General features: G+C 36.7%; 1 protein-coding gene across 2 annotated transcripts in view; it reads left to right on the forward strand.

Moving 5' to 3' along the window:
• The window catches only part of LRP12 (LDL receptor related protein 12), an 89,084-nt gene extending 66,174 nt beyond the window's left edge, over nt 1–22,910 (forward strand). For both annotated transcript variants that reach the window (XM_061123615.1, XM_061123616.1), the window contains 4 exons: nt 9,364–9,566; nt 10,871–11,975; nt 13,473–13,605; nt 18,225–22,910. In XM_061123615.1, the coding sequence (XP_060979598.1) occupies nt 9,364–9,566; nt 10,871–11,975; nt 13,473–13,605; nt 18,225–19,091 (2,308 nt within the window). In that variant the 3' untranslated portion in view covers nt 19,092–22,910. The remainder of the gene's footprint in view (nt 1–9,363; nt 9,567–10,870; nt 11,976–13,472; nt 13,606–18,224) is intronic.
• Nucleotides 22,911–23,975: the final 1,065 nt, after the last annotated feature.

A 23,975-nucleotide genomic window follows, 5' to 3' on the forward strand; every position in this document is an offset into this window, starting at 1 on the left:
TGGAGATCTAGCCCATAATCTTGGTCTTGAAAGTAGAGTCCTCTACCTTAATGAATTAAAACATATTTGTAGACTATGCCTGTGTATATGTTATGTGTGTATAAAACTTGAAATAAGCTGATGATGGATAAATACTGTGTTTAGAAAAAGCTCATTTTTGTAACAATGAGACAATAGATCATTTGTTAAAAATACAAAATGAAAGATAATCCTAGGGAAAATAACCATAAATTTAAAATCCTAAGAATAAATAAGATATAAATAAGGAAAATTAAGTGTATTCTAAAAACATTTAAAATTGTAGAGAAATACTGTGGGAATAAGATACTAAGAAGGAAATACCCAGTAAAACCAGTTATTGCTTGTTTAAGGAAATTATATCGGGGTTATTAGGGGAAAAAATTTACCTAAAGGGGAGAAAAAAGTATACCTAAACAGAACTGTAACACAATTAAGAATGCCATTTCTATCACAGAGATATTACAAAGGCATCTTTGATGTTCTTTCATTATTTACATGTTTATGGATAAGAATCATGGAATGTTAGATTTAGAAGAGACCTCATAGATCATAGACACATATTCCTTCATTTTTACATTTAAAAAAAAGTGGGATTCTAAATTAAGCATATGTTTGAACCTTTCCATCTTCCTTTTTTATTTTTATTTTTTTATTTTTTATTTTTTCCCCATCCCGATCCCCCTCCCACCTCCCTCTCCACCCGATTCCTCTGGGTCTTCCCAGTGCACCAGGCCCGAGCACTTGTCTCATGCATCTGAACCTGGGCTGGTGATCTGTTTCACTAAAGATAATATACATGCTGTTCTTTCGAAACATCCCACCCTCGCCTTCTCCCACAGAGTCCAAAAGTCTGCTCTGTACATCTGTGTCTCTTTTTCTGTTTTGCATATAGGGTTATCATTACCATCTTTCTAAATTCCATATATATGTGTTGGTATGCTGTAATGTTCTTTATCTTTCTGGCTTACTTCACTCTGTATAATGGGCTCCAGTTTCATCCATCTCATTAGGACTGATTCAAATGAATTCTTTTTAACGGCTGAGTAATATTCCATGGTGTATATGTACCACAGCTTCCTTATCCATTCATCTGCTGATGGGCATCTAGGTTGCTTCCATGTCCTGGCTATTATAAACAGTGCTGTGATGAACATTGGGGTGCAGGTGTCTCTTTCAGATCTGGTTTCCTCTGTGTGTATGCCCAGAAGTGGGATTGCTGGGTCATATGGCAGTTCTGTTTCCAGTTTTTTAAGAAATCTCCACAGTTTTCCATAGTGGCTGTACTAGTTTGCATTCCCACCAACAGTGTAAGAGGGTTCCCTTTTCTCCACACCCTCTCCAGCATTTATTGCTTGTAGACTTTTGGATAGCAGCCATCCTGACTGGCGTGTAATGGTACCTCATTGTGGTTTTGATTTGCATTTCTCTGATAATGAGTTCATCTTCCTTTTTTATATTTATTAACGAATGAGAGGACCAGTCACTTGAGGAACACAGTTGTTGTCTATCCCCTTTTTTCTGTGGAAGCCATAAAACAGCAACATATGGTATGTTTTCCTTTGGTTCTCTTTGCCCTTAGCCATATCTTCTGGAACACTGAACCTGAGCATCTGTGGAAGCAGTAACACTCCTCTGTGAGAAGTACAATTCCCTTGCCTGATGCATGGGTGGGATGTGCCATGAAAGTTACCCTTCTGCAACTGTACCAACATTGGAATCTGAACAATATGCCTGTTTTCTGCTACTTACAATATGACTTAAGTACAAATGTGTTTCCAAAGTAACATTTTACCATAGGGGTTCCAAATATTTTTTAAACATGAAGCTAGCATTTTTAGAGATTTTTTTCCTTTTAACCTAAAATTTCAACCCCAAATTGAATTTGCAGCCTACCAGCTCAGTTATGTAAAAATTGGCAATTCTTGCTAGCACAGAGGAGATGACATGGAATACTGCCATCTGGTTCTGATCATGTGTTGAATCCTTGCGATGTCACAAAGCTACACTAAAAATCAAGCACAGTATTGAAATGCAGAGTATTAGAGGTGAACCCAGCACACCTAAGGGAAGATTTCCTAAATTCTGAACCGAGTTAACAAATTTGGATTTACACAGCCAGTCTCACAAAATCAGAAAGTAATTTTAGTAATTGTCCTAGTTCTTACTGAAACCATTATCATGGTAATAACAAACTTTTAAAAGATGACATACTGACATAATATGCAAAGAAAGTCAAGTTTTACTTGTGAATATTGGTGTAATATCTTAAATAAATTGTTCAAAAGAAATTTATACCATAATCAAATGCAGTTCATTTAAACACACAAATTAGTCAATTTTAGGAAACATTAAATTAATTTACCATATAAGTCAGAGAAAAGGTGTATGATTATCTAGACACAGGTTTTAAAGCTTTTCGGTAAAATGAAAATCAACATGCATTCCTGAGTTTAAAATAATTAAAATATAGATAAAAGAAACTAAAATTACATACTATAAGCAAACAATACTTAGAACTCTCCTTGTAAAACTGGTTAAACTATTTAACCAGTTTATAAGCATTTTTATCCTTTCCCTGGAAATCTGCTAAAATTCACAAAGGCCACCTTATCTACCTTATCCTCTGTCTACCTTATTCTCTGTCCACCTTATCCACAGAGGATTGGTTTCTGATTCCCTGCTTGAAGTCAAGGACTAGGGTCAGGATATTTTGCTTAAGAAAGGAGGCTGAAGAAGACTTCTGCTAACCACTGCTTGAACTCTCATGGAGCTGAGAGCTTAGAGAGATAGGATGACATACCATAATAAATGGGAATTTTACTAAGTCCCTTACTGATTCTGTGACATGACTATAATACTGCTCTGAACTGCAACGTTGGGGCTGGTTTTAGAAAGGAGACCTAAATGGAGGAAGTTACAGAGCAGATGCTGTGGGGGAATATAGGGAGAAAAAAATTAAAAACAGCACCAAAAATCCTCCTCAGAAGCTTGCAACCCAAAATTTCTAGAATGTATGAAAAAATTTAATATTAAGCAAAACAGCCAACAAAATCAAACTGTTAGTCACTCAGTCGTGTCCGACTCTTTGTGACCCTTTTGGACTATAGCCCGCCAGGCTCCTCTGTCCATAGAATTATCCAGGCAAGAATACTGGAGTGGGTAGCCGTTCCCTTCTCACAGGGATCAAACCTGCATCTCCTGCATTGCCGGCAGATTCTTTGCCATCTCAGCCACCAGGGAAGCAAGTTGGAACACAGATTTACTACAGACGTTATACACTTTACTATAGTGGGGTTTTTTTTCTTAACCTTCTTTATGCCATGAGCACTTTGATAGTTTGGTGAAACCTATAAATCCATTCCCAGAATATTTTTAAATGTATAGAGTAAAACACATAGCGTTACAAAAGAAACCAGTTATTCCTGAAACACAGCTATCAGATATTTTTACAAACACATATATGTTATTAACAATTACTGAGCAAGCCATACTTTTAACAGTTACTATAATTTCAAAATGGTTTTGAGTGTAAGTAGTTACTCTAGATATCTACTAAAACTGAAATGTAATATGAAATTTTCTATGATTTCCACTGGTGACAGTGTGAGAAGCATTATAAAAACTATTCATAGTATGTTTATTTCATAAGTGAAGCAATGTTAATGAAATATTAAATTTCAGTTACAGGTGGGTGAAAATAAAATTGTTGATTTTTCTACTGAATTTGAAAATTTGAGAGGGGATTAGAAACACTGACTACTTGTAGTTGGACTTTATTAGACCAAAGCATCCCTGGTGGCTCAGTGGTAAAGAATCCACCTACCAGTGCAGGAGACGTGGGTTTGATCCTGGGGTCAGAAAGATCCTCTGGAGAAGGGACTAGCAACCTGTTCCAGTATTCTTGCCTGGGAAATCCCATGGACAGAGAAGCCTGGCAGGCTACAGTCCATGGAGTTGTAAAAGAATGGGACATGACTTAGCAGCTAAACAACAACAAAGACCAAAGCAGATGGAAAGAAACTTTTTTTAAAAGCCTATTAATATAGAAGAATACAGGAAAATAAGAAAACCCTATCCCCACCCCAAATAGAATTAAAAAAAAAAAAAACAGAATCTCACTTAACATTTAGAAGATAGACTATCCAGTCAGGTTTATATTGGTTAACTGGTATGATCCTTCTCTAATGGGCTTACAGGAACATACCTAAAAGAGTACCAATACAGGAAATCTAAATAAGGAAACAGGAAAAGATAAACTATGAAATACTGATCAGAAGAGAGCTAGTGTAGGAGGGTTGACATCAGTTGTAATTGACTTCAAAACAAAATATTAGTAACAAATGGAAGATATAATCGTGGTTAGATGTTATGTAGCTAATAACGCAGCCTAAAACCAAGCAAAAGCAAACTGTAGGGAATTACCAAGCAAATCTGACCAAGTTTTATTAGTTCACAATTACAGTGGAAGTTTGTAAACATATTTGTTATCTGAATTTAAACAGTAAGTAAAAATAGAGAAATTTTGATACTGATGCAGTAGACACATATATCACGTATGTGTGTGATTTTTATACCTATCTCAGTGGATAGAGAATGCACATTCCTGTTAATGACATGTGCAACATTTATTTAAAAATTAATTATACATTAAATAACAAAGGAATTCTCATTGTATTTCCAGACTTTACATCATTCAGATTGTGTTCTCTGACCATAACACAGTTAAATTGGAAAACAGTTAAAAAGCCCATATGTTCAGAAATATATTCCTAAATAACAACTGCACCAAAGATGGAAGGCACAGTGGAACTCAAAATATTTTTAGATACCCGTAATGAAAATATTGGTTATTAAAACTGTTGAACTACATTGAAACAGCAGTTAGTGAAAAATTTACAACTTTAATGCATTGAATTAAAAATTAATGCATAGAAAGTAAAGTGGAAAATATATTAGCTCAGCATTTTCTCAAGAGTTTAGAATAAAAACTACAGGGTAAATCTTTATTTATCAGAAAATAATTAAACAGAAAAAAATGAATTAAAATTAAACAGAAAAAAATCTTTATTTATCAGAAGATAATTAAACAGAAAAAGAAATAACCAAAAACTGGTTTTCTGAAAAACTGAGGAAAATAAACAAAGATCTCAAGGCAAGAGTGAAGGAAAAAAATAGATAGAAAATAAGAACAAAAATGTCTATAGTTATAAATACAATACTTTTACTGCTTGTACTTGAACCCTCAGTCAATACAACATTCCAACAAATAGAGACGAGTGATATGAGAAAAAATGAAAAGGAAGAGGTAAAACTCTTATTTGCCAGTATTATACTTACCTACAAAGAAAACCCAAACAAATTTAGACCATAGATAACGAAAATTTAAAGTTGTGTGAAAGTACTATGTAAAGATTTGCCGTGATAAATTTTACTTTCAAGGGCAAATGACTTCTAAGAAAATTTAAATTACCAAAATTGACTTACTGAAACTTTAGGAAAAGCTGATTAAACCAAAAAGCAGGAAGAAATTGAAAATCTCTATCCTAAGTCGTCTGTCCTGTGAAGAAGCACAAGGTGCAGATTTGTAAACAATCTGTTACATAAACTATTACAAAGCATAAAAAAAGAAAAACTGAAAACTATTTCTACTTATGAAAAGTGAAACTGAAGTCACTCAGGCATGTCTGACTCTTTGTGACCCCATGGGCTGTAGCCTACCGGGCTTCTCTGTCCATGGGATTTTTCAGGCAAGAATAGTGGAGTGGGTTGCCATTTCCTTCTCCAGGAGATCTTCCCGACCCAGGGATTGAACCCGGGTCTCCTATATCTTGGGCAGACACTTTACCGTCTGAGCCACCAGGGCAGTCAGTTTTCTACTTATAAATGTGTTTTAAGCACCCTAAATGAATATTGGAAAACCAAATCCTCAATAGTGTATACATGAAGAGACAACTACTGATTATTTCTTTTGTTCTGAATCAGGTCCCTGATATCATGAATCTTAAACATTTTAGCTGATTAAAAGTTGGGAGTTCCCTGATGGCTTAGTGGTTAGAATTCCAGGCTTTCCCTGCCATGTCCCAGGTTCAATCCCTGGTCAGGGAACTGAGATTCCACAAGCCAGCATAAACATTAGGGGTACATATATCTTTCCTGATTAATGTTTTGTTTTCTTCCATAAATACCTAGGAGTGGAATTGTGGAATCATATGGTAGTTCTATTTTTAATTTTTTGAGGAACCTCCATACTGTTTTCCATGTAGTTCCACCAACAGTGCACAAAGGTGGTTCCCTTTTTTCCACATCCTGACCAACACGGCTTTGACAATTACCACTCTGACAGTTGTGAGGCGATATCTCATTGTGGTTTTGTGTTGCATTTCCCTGATGATTAGAAATGTTGAGCATCTTTTCATGTGCCTGTTGGCCATCTATATGTCTCCTTTGGAAAAATGTCTGTTCAGATCCTCTGCCCTTACTTTAATTGGGTTGTTTTTTGATACTGAGTTGTATGAGTTTTTTGTGTATTTTGAATGATTAACCCCTTATTGGACGTGTCATTTACAAATACCTTCTCCCATTCAGCACAGCCACTGTGGAAAACAGCACATAAGTTCCTCAAAAAATGAAAAATAGAACTTCCACACGGCTCTGCAGTTCCACTCTTCATACCCAAAGAAAATGAAAAAAATAATTTCAAAAGATGAATGCATCCCAGTGTTCATAACAACATTATTTATAGTAACCAAGATATGAAATACAGATAAATGGATAAAAAGGATGTGGGGTGTGTGTATGGTGGTGGAATATTTCTCAGCCATAAAAAAGAATGAAATTTTGCCATTTCCAACAGTGTGGATAGACCTGCAGGATATTATGCTTAGTGAAATAAGTCAGACAGAGAAAGACAAATACTGTATATTTTTAGTTTATGTGGAATCTGAAAAATAAAACACATTAGTGAATATAACAAAACAGAAACAGACTCACAGAGAACAAACTAGTGGTTACCAGTGGAGAGGGATAAGATAAGTGGAGGGCTATTGAGGTATAAACTACTATGTATAAAATAAAAAAGTTACAAGGATATAATGTACAGCACAGAGGAATATAGCCAATATGTAATAATAATTTTATATGGAATATAAGCTATAAAAATATCAAGTTACTGTGTTGTATCCCTGAAACTAATACAATGTTGTAAGTCAACCATACTCCAAAAAAAAAAAAAAAAACTGTCTCATTAACAGATACCATTAAGAAAGTGAAAAGGCAACCCATGGATAGAGAAAATATTAGCAATACACATATCTAATAAAGTACTTGGATCCAGAACATAGAAAGAATTTCTATAGCTCAAACTTTTTTTAAAAGAACAAGAGACTTGAACAGACACTTCAAAGAAGATATAAGAATGGCCAATAAGCACATGAAAAGATGTTCAACATCACTGATCTTTTAGGAAATGCACATAAAACAACCATGGGAGGTGCCATTTCATGCCCAGTAATGGCTGAAATTCAAAAGAATTTTAGCACCAACTAAATTTAGCATCAAATTTAGCACCACGGTTAGCACCGACTACTGGAGAGTGTGGGTGTGAGTGCTTGTACATATATATCTTGTGTAACATACATGCCTCAAAAAGGTACATGTTTAAAAGTGAAGGTGATAGTTGATTGGTTATGTCCAACTCTTCGTAACATTATGGACTGTAGCCCACCAGGCTCCTCTGTCCATGGAATTCTCCAGGTAAGAATACTGGAGTGAGTAGCCATTACCTTCTCTAGGGAATCTTCCCAACCCAGGGATCGAAACTGAGTCTCCTGCATTGCAGGCAGATTCTTTACCATCCTAGCCACCAGGGAAGCCCCACATGTTCATAAAGAGTTCTTGAATAAGAACACATTTCACTGTACGAAGGATATAACAATGTGATTCACAGGAAAAGAAATAGAAACATCTAATAAACATGGGAAAAGTGTTTCACTCTCAGTAAATAAGGAAATGGAGACTAGAACAATAAATTTATTTTATGCACCTAATTGGCAACAAATCTTTGGAAGTAAAATGTTTCCTTTTGCCAGAGTTGTAGGATATAAGGTACTTTTTCACACACATTCGGTGGAATTGTGAGTTGGTATAAACATTTTCTCAATGCCACCATCAACTTTAAGAAGTGAAATTGTATACTTGGATCTAACAATTCTACTTCTAGAAAAATCTGTCCTACAGAAACATTTGCTCTTGTGTGTATGGAGAGAAAGCATTGTTCATAATAGTGAAAAACTGGAAGCAGTCAAAGTGTCAGCCTTTGTTCTAGTTACTCAGAATATTTAAAGAGGAAATAGCCTGGTGTAATAATCCTCGGATAATTAACTTTGTCATCACTTGGCTTAAGGCAAAGGCAAGGAATCTCACTTTTTGGCTAATTTTGTATGTGCTTCTTATTTGACTGTTTTATCCTTTGCATACATGCTCAGTTCCTCAGCCATGTCTGACTTTTTGTGACCCTGTGGACTATAGCCCATCAGGCTCCTCTTTGCATTCTTCCCAGGCAAGAATACTGGAGTGGGTTGCCATTTCCTCCTCCAGGGGATCTTCCCAACCCAGGAATTGAACCCACGTCTCTAGCATCTCCAGCATTGGCAGGTGGATTCTTTACCACAGAGCCACTTGGGAAGCCCTTTCTTTTTTTTGGGGGGAGGGGCCTTTATTTGTGCCCGTGTTTTATGAACTATAAGATAACATTTGGCTATAAATCATTTATGTAGAAAAGTATTCCCAAACTCAGGGACTTTTCACTGAGGTTTTTGTTTGTTCATTTTTAACTTCTTTACTTAGCTCAGGTTTGTGCTATTTACTCTCCTGAAAATGTAAGCTATAAACTTTTCATTAAGCAAGCAGATGAACCAGTCTAATCTAAGGGGAGGCTGACTTCCTCTGTGTCTTTTAGTCCATTGAATTATGGAGTGGTGTTTCTGGTCCAAACAGAGAACAATTTAGAGTATTAGAAATTAGAAGTGGTCCTTCCTAAAGACATACAGGGAGAAGAAAAAGGTGCCGGTGCCAACTATCTCCTGTTTTTTAGCATTATTTTGGAACTTTGTGTTACTTATGAAGAAGTATTATTTTGGAATCTGGGAAAGAGATATAAATATTAGGAACACAGAAGTATTATTGTTAATATTTTTTGATGATACAGTTGTGTACTAAGAAGAGCCAGGAATTTAGAGGCTTATAATAAAGTTCTCAGTTATTTTTATTTTGTTGTTTTCTTTTAAATGAAATTTTTTTTCCAAAATTTCCTTTCAACAGCCTTTTCTGACTTTTTATTTGTAGTTTTCAGGATTTTGACATTCAAGGGTCCAGAAGATGCAGTTTGGACTGGTTGACGATAGAAACATATAAGAATATTGAAAGCTACAGAGCCTGTGGTTCCACAGTCCCACCGCCGTACATTTCTTCCCAAGACCACGTCTGGATCAGGTTCCATTCCGATGACAGTATCTCTAGGAAGGGTTTCAGGCTGGCATACTTTTCAGGTGTGTTTTTATATAAGAAGAAAGGTATGGAACAGAATTCTATCATATTAACTCCTCAGTCACTTCAGGACTTGCCTTCTAAACAATGTCCATTTTATTGTGACTAAATACCAAGACAGCTGAGATTGAGGAATTCGAGGCGAAAGGTTCAGGTGCCCTAGAGTTAGGTCTCCAAAAGGCATTTTGTATAATCCTAATAAAATGGTTAATTTTACACACTAAAGTCAGTCTTTTAAAATATTTTGAATATATTTATTTTAAAAGGAACTTTTTTCCCCTCAAGTGTTCACTCATATCCTGCATGTTACTTCAGAATGTATTTTTATGTGTGTTACCATTATCTTTACAAAGAAAAGATATTATCTTTTCAAAGAAAAGACACAATCAATTTTACTTTCATAGTTTGTAGTATCAGAAGTCTTCTTTTGCTAGTTCTTAAACTTTATCTGAATAGTGTGACCAGACCATAAAATATGAAGAACTCAGAGCATTAGAGTCCCGTAAATTTTTGCTAAAAATAATTTTACGTTTTTCTGAAATTAACATGGTCACCTTTAGCAATATATGCTACTTTTTCTCTTTTTTATTAAAAGCACATCTTTGTAATAATTACTTAGATTCTGAAGCATTTTCTGTCACCTATTTGCCAGTAAATAGGTTGTTGATGGAGAGGAAAGCCTTTGGCTGACATCATCAGTATGGACTGTAGGATTCTAATGTTTAGTTTTCTTTCCCTATCTCATTCTTGATATATATATTTAGGATAGTCTACTAAAACAATTAGAATTCTATGAACATTTCAGTTCTTTTCTCTCTCCTTCTCTTGCTCTTGAGTCCAGATAATGGACTTGCAAGATATTGTGTATATGTACATATATATATAAATAACTAGAAAAGAATATTAAAATGGATTTGAAAAGGTGATTATTATGGAGTTTTTCTTCATTTCAAAATGTTTATTCAGTAGGGTATTTAAAATTCTTAGGCAATATATCCTGGCTCATATATCTTACATCACTTTACTAAATGTTTTGTAGCAAAGCAGCTTCTGCAAAAACAGAATCGGTCGTTTATCTTTAGATCAGTTGTAGAGATCTTCATGGAACAAATCATAAGTATTACTTAATTAAAGTTTTGAGTAATCAGTAAGCCAACATTAATTAAATTTTTTGCTTAAGCCCAACTATCACCTGAGCTAATTAACATTTATGATAAAAATACCACTTGGTGTTACATATCCTTTAAAGAATATGTTTTTTTCCCCTCCTTACCTCTCCATCTCCCTCCTCACACTGACCTCCCAGGGAAATCTGAAGAACCAAACTGTGCTTGTGACCAGTTTCGCTGTGGAAATGGAAAGTGTATACCAGCAGCCTGGAAATGCAACAACATGGATGAATGCGGAGACAGTTCTGATGAAGAGATCTGTGCCAGAGAAGCGAATCCTCCAACATCTGCCTCCTTCCAGCCCTGTGCTTACAACCAGTTCCAGTGTCTGTCTCGGTTTACCAAAGTCTACACCTGCCTTCCCGAGTCTTTAAAATGCGACGGCAACATTGACTGCCTTGACCTCGGAGATGAGATCGACTGTGATGTGCCCACATGTGGGCAGTGGTTAAAATATTTTTATGGTACTTTTAATTCTCCCAATTATCCAGACTTTTATCCTCCCGGAAGCAATTGCACCTGGTTAATAGACACTGGTGATCACCGCAAAGTCATCTTACGCTTCACAGACTTTAAACTTGATGGTACTGGTTATGGTGATTATGTCAAAATATACGATGGATTAGAGGAGAATCCGCACAAGCTTCTGCGTGTGTTGACCGCTTTTGATTCTCATGCGCCTCTCACTGTCGTGTCTTCGTCTGGACAGATAAGGGTCCATTTCTGCGCAGATAAAGTCAACGCGGCCCGGGGCTTTAATGCTACTTACCAGGTGGATGGCTTCTGCCTGCCGTGGGAGATCCCCTGCGGAGGGAACTGGGGCTGCTACACCGAGCCGCAGCGCTGTGACGGCTACTGGCACTGCCCGAACGGCAGGGACGAGGCCAACTGCACCGCCTGCCAGAGGGACGAGTTCCCGTGCTCCCGCAATGGCGTCTGCTACCCGCGCTCCGACCGCTGCAACTACCAGAACCACTGCCCAAACGGCTCCGACGAGAAAAACTGCTTCTTTTGCCAGCCAGGAAACTTTCACTGTAAAAACAACCGGTGCGTGTTTGAAAGCTGGGTGTGTGACTCTCAGGACGACTGCGGCGACGGCAGCGACGAGGAGAACTGCCCCGTGATCGTGCCGACCCGGGTCATCACCGCCGCCGTCATCGGGAGCCTCATCTGCGGCCTGCTGCTGGTCATTGCCTTGGGGTGCACCTGTAAGCTCTATTCTCTGAGAATGTTTGAACGAAGGTCAGTATCGAGACAGAGCTATGGGGGTGTGTGCTCTGTACAGTAAAAACATGGCCCAGATATTTGCAACAGTTTTTAAGGAGATGAGCAATATATTTTTGTTACACTATTGGAGACAGAGCTACATATTGTCTGTGATTTATAAAATTACTATGAAAAGCGTATGACTCAAAAGGTTAATAAGCGCACAAACACTTAAGAGTTAGGAGGTGAGAAAAGGCAGTCTGTATTCAGTTACTGTTTTCAGATTAACATTTTTTATAGGAATTTTTCAAGCTGTAATTCTTGGTCATAGTGCTTTGACCTGAGTTTTTATAAATATTAATTCAACAATTTCAGACGTTTGAGAGTCTTCTATGTTCAAAGCAGTGTACGGGTGAATAGAGCAATGAGTAGGAATGATCTCACGGGCAGTTTACATTTAGGAGGAAGGGACTGGTGGGTAGGATCAAATGACAAAACATAAATGCTGTAATAGCTATAAAATAAAGTGATATGAAAGTCAGAGGATCTCAGTTAAGTAAGAAATTGTTCAGCATGAAAGGGTGGCCCTCAGGGAGAGCCGTCTTCCATGTGGCAGAGGAGAGACCTGGAGAGGTTGATGGCAGAGAGGTCTGGAAAGCTCCTGTGGAGACCGTGACCATCAGCCCCAGGAGAGTTGCAAGTAATACGTACAACAAGGAAGTCACATACCAGACAGCCAAGAACAGATGCCCAGTATCACAACAACCATATGCTTCTTACTTGGCATAAGTGAGCATAAGTGACCAGAAATGTTTTACTACATTGCAACATAAAAGCAAGTAAGCAACATAAAGAGTGGTAAAGAACCCACCTGCAATGCAGGACACATAAGAGACATGGGTTTGATCCCTGGGTAGGGAAGATGCCCTGAAGGAGAGCATGGCAGCCCACTCCAGTGTTCTTGCCTGGAGATTCCCATGGACTGAGGAGCCTGGAGGGTTACAGTCCATAGAGTCACAAAGAGTCGGACATGACTGGAGGGACTTAGTGCGCACACACAACATAAGAGCACAGTGAAGACCAGAGGTCTTGAGTTTAAGAGCAAGTTACTCCAGAGTGGGTTTTGGCAACTCATTTCATTGTTTTCCTTACCTGAAAGGTAAATGTGTTGGACTTGATGAATAAAGTATCTTCTAAGAATATTCAGATACTTTCACCTCAAGTCTCGAGCCCCTATGATCTCAGAAGTTTAAAGATCTAGTACTTTTATCTTTTACAGGGATATTTAATTTTTTAAAAATTAGTGATCCAGGCCCCTAGTGTAAAATCACATGAGGCTGGACTGTCTGCTTCACCTCTGTGTTCTCAGTGTGGGTAGTATAGATACTCACCAAACGTTGGCTGATTCTGCTTTACGAATGAACAAATATGTTAACATTCCGATTGTTTTCATTGTTGATAATTTAAAAATTACTGTTTTGGCTTGCCCCTTTTTTTTTTTAAACTCCTTTCATCCCCCTGTTTCTCTCAAAGATCATTTGAAACACAGTTGTCCAGAGTGGAAGCAGAATTGTTAAGAAGAGAAGCTCCTCCCTCTTATGGACAATTGATCGCTCAGGGTTTAATTCCACCAGTTGAAGATTTTCCTGTTTGTTCACCTAATCAGGTATGTTACAATTTATCATTTCTGTTTCAGTACCTCTTAAAATGAAGTCTATACTTACGTGTAGTGGTGAAGGACCCTTGACTGTGTCAGAATTTTTACAGTTGAGTCAAGAATTAAATAAATGGAAGATTTGAAATTATATAGTTGACTCCTGAACAATGTGGGGGTTAGGGGCATCAATGCTCCATGCAGGTTAAAATTCACATGTAACTTTATAGTTGAACTTCCCAGGTGGCCCAGTGGTAAAGAATCCACCTGCCAATGCAGGAGATGCAGTTTGATCCCTGGGTTGGGAAGATCCCCTGGAGAAGGAAATGGCAACCCACTCCAGTATTCTTGCTGGGAAATCCCATGGACAGAGGAGCCTGGTGGGCTACAATCCATGGGGTCACAAGACAGTTGGACATGTCTGAGCAACTAAACAATTTTTTAGTCAGCCTTCTGTCTAGGGTTCAGCATCCACAAATTCAATCAACCTTAGATGATGTGGTGCTGTAGTATTTGCCGTTGGAAAAAAAAATCCGTAAATAAGTGCACCTAGGCAAGCCCATGTTGCTCAAGGGTCTACTCTAGTTGTTTCATTATATTTTAAGAAATTCAAAAGTATACTTTTCATTCTTTACTTCTTATTTGGTTACGTGATTCTTAAGCACTTTAATGTTTAGGATGTGCTTAGTCGCTCAAACATGTCCGACTTTTTGCAACCGCATGGATGGTAACCCACCAGGCTTCTCTGTCCATGGAGTTCTCCAGGCAAGAATATTGGAGTGGGTTGCCATACCCTCCTCCAGGGGATCTTCCCCACCCAGGGATTGAACCCGTGTCTCTTGTTTCCTGCATTGGCAAGTGGGTTCTTTGCCACTAGCACCACCTGGGAAGCCCTAATGTTTAGAATAATTTAGTACGTCGAAATTCAGAAGTAAAGTCTGACAACTTATTTTCTACTTGAACTATTTTGAAGATTTAAGAGTAAATACTAAAGTTGATATGCTTAGAAATACATTAGTAACATGCAAGGTTAAAATAAGTCATTGAAATGAAGTTAATATTTCTACCTGCCTTGAGAGAAAACCTCTTCACAGCTGGATTTTACAGTGCTTAAAAATCCATATCATTTTCTTTAAATAGTGACTCTGTTTTTAAATTTTTTTAGTTTATTTGGAGTATAGCCAATTAACAATGTTATGAAAGTTTCAGGTGGACGGCAAAGGAATTCAACCATATATATTTATGTATCCATTCTCCCCCAAACTCCCCTCCCATGTAGTCATTCTTTATTAATGTTGCTGAATTCTTTAAATTTTTGTTAGCAATTTTTAAAATTGAAATGTAGTTTATTTACAGTGTTGTCTTATTTTCCAGTATACAGCAAAGTGATTCAGTTATATATATAGTTATATACATTCTTTTTCATATTTTTTTCTGTAATTAGTTCCCGGCAATTTCTTTTTCAATTCTTAAAGTTGTGCCAGGGTTCATAAGGCCATAAAGGTTTATACATTTAAAATGTAAATTCATCATGAAATAATTCTAAAAATTGTTCCTAGTATCAGAATTAAGAAAAATTGTTAGACATTGTTTTCCCACTGGTTGAAAGTGAAAGTCGCTCAGTCGTGTCTGACTCTTTGTGACTCCATGGATAGTCCATGGAATTCTCCAGGCCAGAATACTGGAGTGGGTAGCTGTTTCCTTCTCCAGGGGATCTTCCCAACCCAGGGATCGAACCCAGGTCTCTTGTATCGCAGGTGGATTCTTTCCCAGCTGAGCCACCAGAGAAGCCCAGTGATTAATTCTGTTCAAAATTAAAGTCCATTTCCTTTTTGGTAAATGAGATTTCTGATTGCAATCTGTCACCTTATTTGAGTCTTTTTAGGAAATCTTTGTGAGAATTTATAGTTTTAAAACATTTCTCTGGATATAATTTGCTAAGTAAATAATTCAGAATTTCCACTGGTTAAAATTTTGTGTGCAACATAGGAAGAACCTACATTATGGCTTTTTCATAATATATTGTTGGTCCTGCCATGGGAAAGGGTTCTTTTTAGGTAGGAATTCAGAGGATGGTTAATTCCATGCACCTCGTCTACCATCTGTCACCCACCACCGGTGTACCCTGAGGGTACCTTCAAGAGTTTAGTCAACTGTGAGTTACATGGAGCATTGTCCACATATGATAGCCCTCACTTCTAACACCAATTGTAATTGTAAGTTCAGGGGCTCCCAGAACCATCCTCCAGTTTGATAATTCACTAGAAAGCCTCAGAGCTCATTGAACACTGTTATATACCATGGTGTAACTTTTATTGCTTGGAAAGGACCCAGATTAAATCAACCAAAGTAAGAGACATATAAAACAGGGTTCAGGAGAGTACCAAACACAGCCCAGCCCTTCCAATTGTCTTTTCCCCAAAATCTCAGTACTGTGTAACTCTCTCAACACCAGTGAGTGACAATATGCATGAAACACTGCCATCTAGGGAAGCTCCCCCAAACTTAGTGTCCAAGATTTTTATAAGAGCTCCATCACATAGGCACAATTCATCACACACGTGACTGATCCCGGCCTCTAGCTCTTCAGAGATTGACTGATTCTGCTGATTGAAAGCACTCACCCTGCATCACATTTGTGTGGCTCAGAGCCTCCACCTAAAACACACTGTTACTCTCTGGCTGGCCCAAGGCTCCACGCAATGACACTTCTATCAGAGATGACATTCCAGGGATTGAGATCTCTTCCCAGAAGTAAAGGGCAAAGGTCAGACTTCACTTTGGGTAAAGTTTAATTAACTCCCCGTAACAGCTTTCATCTTGGGTTATAATTTACCCTGAGAGAATTTTGATTCAAAAAAGTTTTAAAACAAAACATGTTTGTACATGTTTTGATTTTACTCAGTTAATGAAATTAAACTCTCAAGTTTGAAACTTTTGTTAATAAATTATCAAATATCTATATTAGTTTTTAAAAAGAATTATTTTCTGAATTACCATCTCAATTCAAAATAGCGATCCTTTCTGAGGCATGCTTTCTTTCTTCTTCATAAACTGAAGAAGTATATGAAATTATTCCTAAAACAATCATGAGATCCCCTTGTAGAATTGAATTGGCAGTCATTTAATTAAACAGACTTTGAAATGAGTAGAGAACTTCCTATCACTGTGGCAGACTGGACTGTTAAAGTCGGCTCTGAAGGGTGCTGAAGGCGTTGTGGATCACACTGCCTAAGAGGGGAGGATAGCTGAAGAGCCTGTATTCCTTGCTGGATTTAATGACAGGGCTCACACAAAGCCTTAGAACTTGAATGCCAGATGAGGAGAACCAGATCTGTGGGGTTCATAGGGATGTGAACCACTTTTAGTTTATATTCTTAATTGGTGAAAAATCTTACTGGCATACTAAATTTATATATGCTGATATTCAGATTTCTTATTGACAGTCTGTTCTTTATTAAAGCCAGACTATGAGATAATCCTGTGATAGTAGCTTCTTAGCTTTCTATGAATTATATTTCAGGGATTATGTTCAAAAATTCTATATGGAAATCACAAATAAGTGCAGTACCAGTCACAGAGAGATGGAGAACATACTATCACATTTTCTTATTCTCTTCCCTTCTTTTCTTGTGTGAGGAGGAGGGGCAGGAGTCATTCATTTTGGCAAATAGAAGCTGTATCTTCATTTGAAAGGGAGTATATCAATTTACTGTTGTTTCTTGGAAATACTGTGTTGTAAATACTAAATACCAGATTGATGAAAGCTGTGTTTGTTTCAAGTTGGATTACTCCTTTTTATAACCACTAGATGGAGCTAAAGACTGTTTTTATAACAGTAGCTTGTTGGGTTTTGGTTTTTATTTTTTAATAATTCTGATAGTCATTCATCTACAAAAAAAAAAGAGTAGGTTTTTCTTTCAGTTGAGCAATATGGTCACCTCCCAAGTGCACTAGTTAAAAATCATCAGTTTTCAAAGAATAAGGTTATATTTATGTTTAACATGACAATAAGACATAAATCTTTAAGATCGAGAAGAAACCTAAATGTCTCAGATACCGTTGAATAGTGCTATAAACAAATTATTTTCTTTGACTTTCTGTTTTCTGTGCTGCATTACAAATATAATTCCTCTGTTTATGGTAATATAAATAAATTCTCAATATCTACTCATTCAATAAATCCTTGGTTTTGACCTTGTAAATCAAGTCTAATTTGTTCTGTTCTAAACAAACAGGTAAACAGCCTGGTTTTCACACTCCTGTAAGTCATTTAGAGAATTATGGTAGAGACTATTCTATGCTCATAGCTAAAGAAGTATCAAATAATTTCATTTTCATCCTTGGTACATTTCTAGGATTGTATTACTGCGTGAAGTTTTAAAACAAAATTCCTGTTGTGATTGACATTAAGTATCATTTTAAAGTTCATATATAAAGTATCAAGAAAATCTTAAACACAGTGAACTGTGGTTCCAGTTATAGGTTAGTTTCTGCAGTGGGATGAACCTGTATCAATGAGAGAATTTAATTTATCTTTCATAGTCCCTAGCAATGAGTAATAGAATTTTTATCCACAACATAGTTTTAATACCTTGCTTTCAGCTGTCTTAAGATCTTTTTTTTTTCAGGCGTCTGTTTTGGAAAACCTGAGGCTGGCTGTACGGTCTCAGCTTGGATTTACTTCCATCAGGCTTCCTATGGCAGGCAGATCCAGCAACATCTGGAACCGTATTTTTAATTTTGCAAGGTCACGCCATTCAGGGTCATTGGCTCTGGTCTCAGCAGATGGAGATGAGGTTGTCCCTAGCCAGAGTACCAGCAGAGAACCTGAAAGAAATCATACTCAGAGAAGTCTGTTTTCCGTGGAGTCTGACGACACAGACACAGAAAATGAGAGGAGAGATACAGCAGGAGCATCGGGCGGGGTTGCAGCTCCTTTGCCCCAAAAAGTCCCTCCCACAACAGCTGTAGAAGCAGCAGTGGGAGCGAGTGGAAGTTCCACCACTCAGAGCACCCGAGGGGGTCACACAGAGAACGGACGGGATGTGAGCGCCGTGGAGCCCCGCAGTGTGAGTCCAGCACGGCACCAGCTCACAAGTGCGCTCAGTCGAATGACTCAGGGGCTGCGTTGGGTACGTTTTACATTAGGGCGATCAAGCTCCGTGAGTCAGAACCAGAGCCCTTTGAGACAACTTGATAATGGGGTAAATGGAAGAGAAGAAGATGATGATGTCGAGATGCTAATTCCAGTTTCTGAAGGAGCTTCAGACTTCGATGTGAATGACTGCTCCAGGCCCCTTCTTGGTCTTACATCCGATCAAGGGCAAGGGTTCAGACAACCACAGAGTGGAACAAACCCTGGAGTGAGGCCAAGTAGTTGTGACGGCCCTTGTGAGCGCTGTGGTATCGTCCACACTGCCCAGATCCCGGACTCTTGCTTGGAAGCAGTGCTGAAAACTGAAACGAGTGATGATGAAGCTTTGTTACTTTGTTAGGTACGATCCCATCAGGGAGCTTGGATACAAGTTGGAGCAATATCCATTCATTGTTTTGTAACTTTACAATTAAACTAGTTTTCATTTAAAAAGAAAAGAAAAAGATGCAGGGCGATTTCTTATTATCATATGTTAGCCTGCATGGTTAAATTAAACAACTGTAACTCTATGAACTTTAGAGTTTACTATTTTAGCAGCTAAAAATGCATTATGTATTCAGATTGTTCAGTAATGTTTTTCCATTTGTTTCTAATTGTTTTCATTCCGGTACTGTGGTTAGCAGTAGAGATATGGCTGCTGAAACTCATTTGACTGTCAGTTTATCTATCCTATGTTACATAAATATTTTTTTGTTCAGAATAATACCTTCTTTTAATTAAACCCTTTATGCTTTTGCCAACACGTCTTGTAAGTTAATATACTAGATGTTAAGGTTGTTAATATAAAAAGTAAAAATTCCTTATACTCATCTATTTTTATTTATATAACATTTGTCTAGGCATTATTGGATTTCATCATAACATGAGCTTGTCAAAGGGAAAAAAAAACTTTGTCTAAAATGTTTTCTCTTATGTTTGACATGCAATGATGTGAAATTTAGATAGTTAGATAAATTAATGGCAAAAAACAAAACTCTTTTATAGGTTTTCTAATGTTGACTTTAATATGGTACAAACCAAATGGTAAAAATCCCAAGTCATTTCTTTTTCATCTATCTATTTAAGGACAAAATTAAGCAGATGAAGATATTCTACTATGCATTAAATCTTGAACTTTATGTGTACAAAAACTGTACAAGTTCCAACTGGTAATGTTTTTCCCTGATACTGGGTTATGCTTGTATTAGACCCTAGGGGATTTGCACTAAAATCATATTAAGGTCTCAGATGAATTTAGTGCAGAAGCACCTTCACTTTAAATACTATTATTTGCTATCATGATGACTATATTTCCATAGCTTTTTGGGGGGGTGAGGGGGCATTTTTATTACAACTTGAGGTTGCTTTACTGGTTTCATATTTATTTGTTGTATTTAAAGACTGCATTCTTGTAAGAAAGTGATTTTTTTCAATATATTTTATTCATGAGGGGAGGATTGTGCTTCATGAAAAGCAAATTAAAAAGTCATTCAGATCACCTCCCTTTTTAAAGTAAAGTGAATTGCAAAACCGCGCATATTTTTTTATTGTCAATTCCCATTTATTTATTCTTTAGCTATCTCTTTTAGTAGCTTAATGATTGAGTATGAAAAATGTATTTGTGTGTGATTATTGCTATTTATTAAATTTTAAATACTTTGCTGAATGTCATTTTAAAGCATGTTTGAGGTCTTGTGTATTTGTCCTGTTATGCTGTCAGGAAGAACTGACTGAAATGTTTTAATATGTATCAAAAATTAAAATTACTTTTTTTGTATTGCCTTGAGGTACTTTTTAACTCAAAGTTGATCTTTATTTTTGTTCATTTGGTGTATATACAAATTCAGGCAATGAAATATGCAGTATGTCTAGAAGAAAAATTAAAGGGAGATAGTCTTTCTTAACTCCCTTATCATAAAGTAGTAGCTTATAGCAGTTCTCGAGGGTAAAAATCCCTAAGGATCTGAGTATTATTTTGCCTTTGAAAAAACTGACGTATCTTAGAAGATTCAGTAACTCTAGCAGTTTTCTTTTTATGTTATTTTCAGACATTTTAAACTCCTGTGCAATATTTTACTGTCAGAATTTGGGTTACCAGATTAACCTTGTTTGGGTCCTACTTATTATATGCTATTATGTATAGGTTTTTTTGTTTTTGTTTTCTGGCATGTGTTTTTAATTTCTTTGTTTAAATTAACTAATACATCTTCTTAGTTGAAACATTAAAAAAAATCAAGTCTGTCTCCTACTCCTGACACTCATCTTTTAGTTCCCTTTCAAAGAAAAAGGTACAAACACTACATTTTTGTGTACCCCCCAGAAATACCGTATACATACATAAATGTATCCATGTGTATAAATGCTATATGATATAATACAGATTGTAACATGCATTCTTTTCTGCACTTCTTTTCAAAGGCAAGGTGTATCTACTACTGTTTGAATGTTAAAAGTAAAGATGAGTATTTCTGTTTTTTGACTTTTCACATTTAAACATTTGATCTGTCCTGAATTTAAGGCTCCACTTTTTTTTTCCTAGGTAACTACCTAGTTACTGTAAGACTGTTCATTAAATCTATTCTTTCCTCACTTTTGCAAATGACCCTTTTATCATATTGCAGATTTTCATATTGTGTAGATATGTTTCTAGACTCCCATTCCATTCTCTTCAATTGACCTGCCTTTCTTTTTTTGTACCAGTCTTCCACTGCCTGGAGAATCCCATGGACAGAGGAGCCTGGTAGGCTACAGTCCACAGGGTCACAGAGAGTCGGACACGACTGAGCGACTTCACTTTCACTTGCCACTGTTTTAATAACTAATTTTTTAAGTGTTCAAATATTCTTGCTTATTTTTCCAGTTGAACTTTAGAACCAGCCCTTGTGTTCCACCAAACAAACCCATAGAACTTTTTTCTTTTCGGACAGTTTTATAGATCAGCTTGGGTAAATTTGACATCATTATCATGTTAAAAATTCTGTCTAAACCATCCAAAAATGGCTCCCATTTGTTCAAGTCTTTTTGTTGTTTCCTTTGAAGATGCTTCACGTTTTACTTTACTTGAGAACTTGTAATGTTCTTCAAGAGTTCTAAGAAATTTTATTATTTTTGTTACCATCATTAAGGAAGTCCTTTCAATTTATAATTTAGTCTTATTTTAGTATATACAAAAGGTAAAATGTTTTCTACTCAGCTACCAGACTCTGATTTTCTTATGGTTTCTAATAGTACTTCACTTAATATTTTTGTGTTTTCCAGTTATACAGTCATGTCTTCCAGTTTGCATACCTCTTTTTATGTCTTGCTTGCATTGTCTAGTATTTCTAGAATAATGTTAAAATATATTGGCTATAATGAACTGGGTTGAGATGTATACATTTAATTAATCATATTAAGGAGTATCTGTTGACCCCTATTTTTAAAAAAAATTAGTCAAGATTGCATGTTGAATTTTATCACATGCCTTTTCATTTTCTATGGAGATGATCATATGATTTTTCTCCTTTGACCTTTTAATATGAATTTTATTAATATATTTTGTACCATCCTTAAATTCCTGAAATAAACTCTGCTTAACCATATGTATTATTCTTTCAATGTATTTCCAGATTATTTCATATTTTATTTAGATTTGCATCTGTATTCATCATTGCAATTAGTCATATGTGTGTGTGTGCATGCACCCTTGTGAACTACCTTTAAGAAGCTTTGTTATTGATTTTATGCTGGTAAATTGAAAATATTTTTCTTTCTTCTGAGTTCTGGAACAGTTTGCATAACATTGGAATTTTCCTTATGATTTCAGTGAAATTGTCTGGTGCTGGTCAATGTTTGGCAAATAGCTCTTTAACAACTCTTTTGGTATTTATGGTAACTGGTGTGTGTAGTTTCTGTGTTTTAGCTAGGACCATCAACCATCCATATTGTCCAGGTTTTCAAGTTAATGTCCCAGTGGTGAGCAGAGTTACCCCTTCCTCTTTTGTGTGTATGGCTCTTTCCCCTTAGTATGTATTATGCTTGCTTCCTTATTTTCTTAATTAAGATAGCTAGTAGTTGACCTAATTTGCTGTTTTGTTTGCTTGTTCCCCCCAAGTGGTATGCTTTGAGTGTCTCTTTTATTATTTTTGTTTTCCAATTAAGTGATTTCCTTAAATAAATGTCCTACTTTTTGCTTTCCTTAGTTTATTTTGTTGTTGTTTTAACTCCTTGTTAGCATTCAGTTTAATCATTTTTTTTCTTAATTATTAATACGAGCTTTAATTCTGTTCAGTTCAGTCCAGTCACGCAGTCATGCCCGACTCTTTGCAACCCCATGAACTGCAGCACACCAGGCCTCCCTGTCCATCACCAACTACCAGAGTTTACCCAAACTCATGTCCATTGAGTTGGTGATGCCATCCAACCATCTCATCCTCTGTCATCCACTTCTCCTGCCCTCAATCCTTCCTTGCATCAGGGTCCTTTCAAATGAGTCAGCTCTTCGCATCAGGTGGCCAAAGTATTGGAGTTTCAGCTTCAACATCAGTCCTTCCAATGAATATTCAGGAGTGACTTCCTTTAGGATGAACTGGTTGGATCTCCTTGCAGTCCAAGGGACTCTCAACAGTCTTCTCCAACACCACAGTTCAAAAGCATCAATTCTGCGCTCAGCTTTCTTTATAGTCCAACTCTCACATCCATACATGACTACTAGAAAAACCATAGCCTTGACTAGATGGACCTTTGTTGACAAAGTAATGTCTCTGCTTTTTAATATGCTGTCTAGGTTGGTCATAACTTAATTCTGAGTACTGCTTAAATAGGCCAGAACACTTAGGTGTATTAGTGTTGTCATTACTTTTATATTCCAGGTGTTCTGAAGTTTGTTTTTATTTCCTCCTTAACCCACAAGTTGTATAAAAGAAGGCTTTTTTCCATTTTTTGCTATGTATTGTTTTTTGTTTTACCAAATAATAGCAGATTTGGTGTGGGTATTGGTATTGTTTTCTGATTGCTTTATTCTCATTTTTTGGGGCATCAGAATCAGATAATGTTATGTGTATTATATTACTATGGGGAGTTTATTATCTTTCCTTAATTTTTAATATCCAGGATCTTTTAAGTACATTCCCTGTTTACAGGATGTAGATTTTATTAGAGATTACTCAGTTTATCGTGTACCATTTAGAACTTCTCCCCCGTACTGTGTCTTGTCTTATCAGTCTGTCCGTCAGGACTCCAGTGTTGGTGTGAAGGAAGAGGGGCA

Source organism: Dama dama, chromosome 21 (assembly GCF_033118175.1).
Source record: "Dama dama isolate Ldn47 chromosome 21, ASM3311817v1, whole genome shotgun sequence".
Lineage (NCBI taxonomy): Eukaryota > Metazoa > Chordata > Mammalia > Artiodactyla > Cervidae > Dama > Dama dama.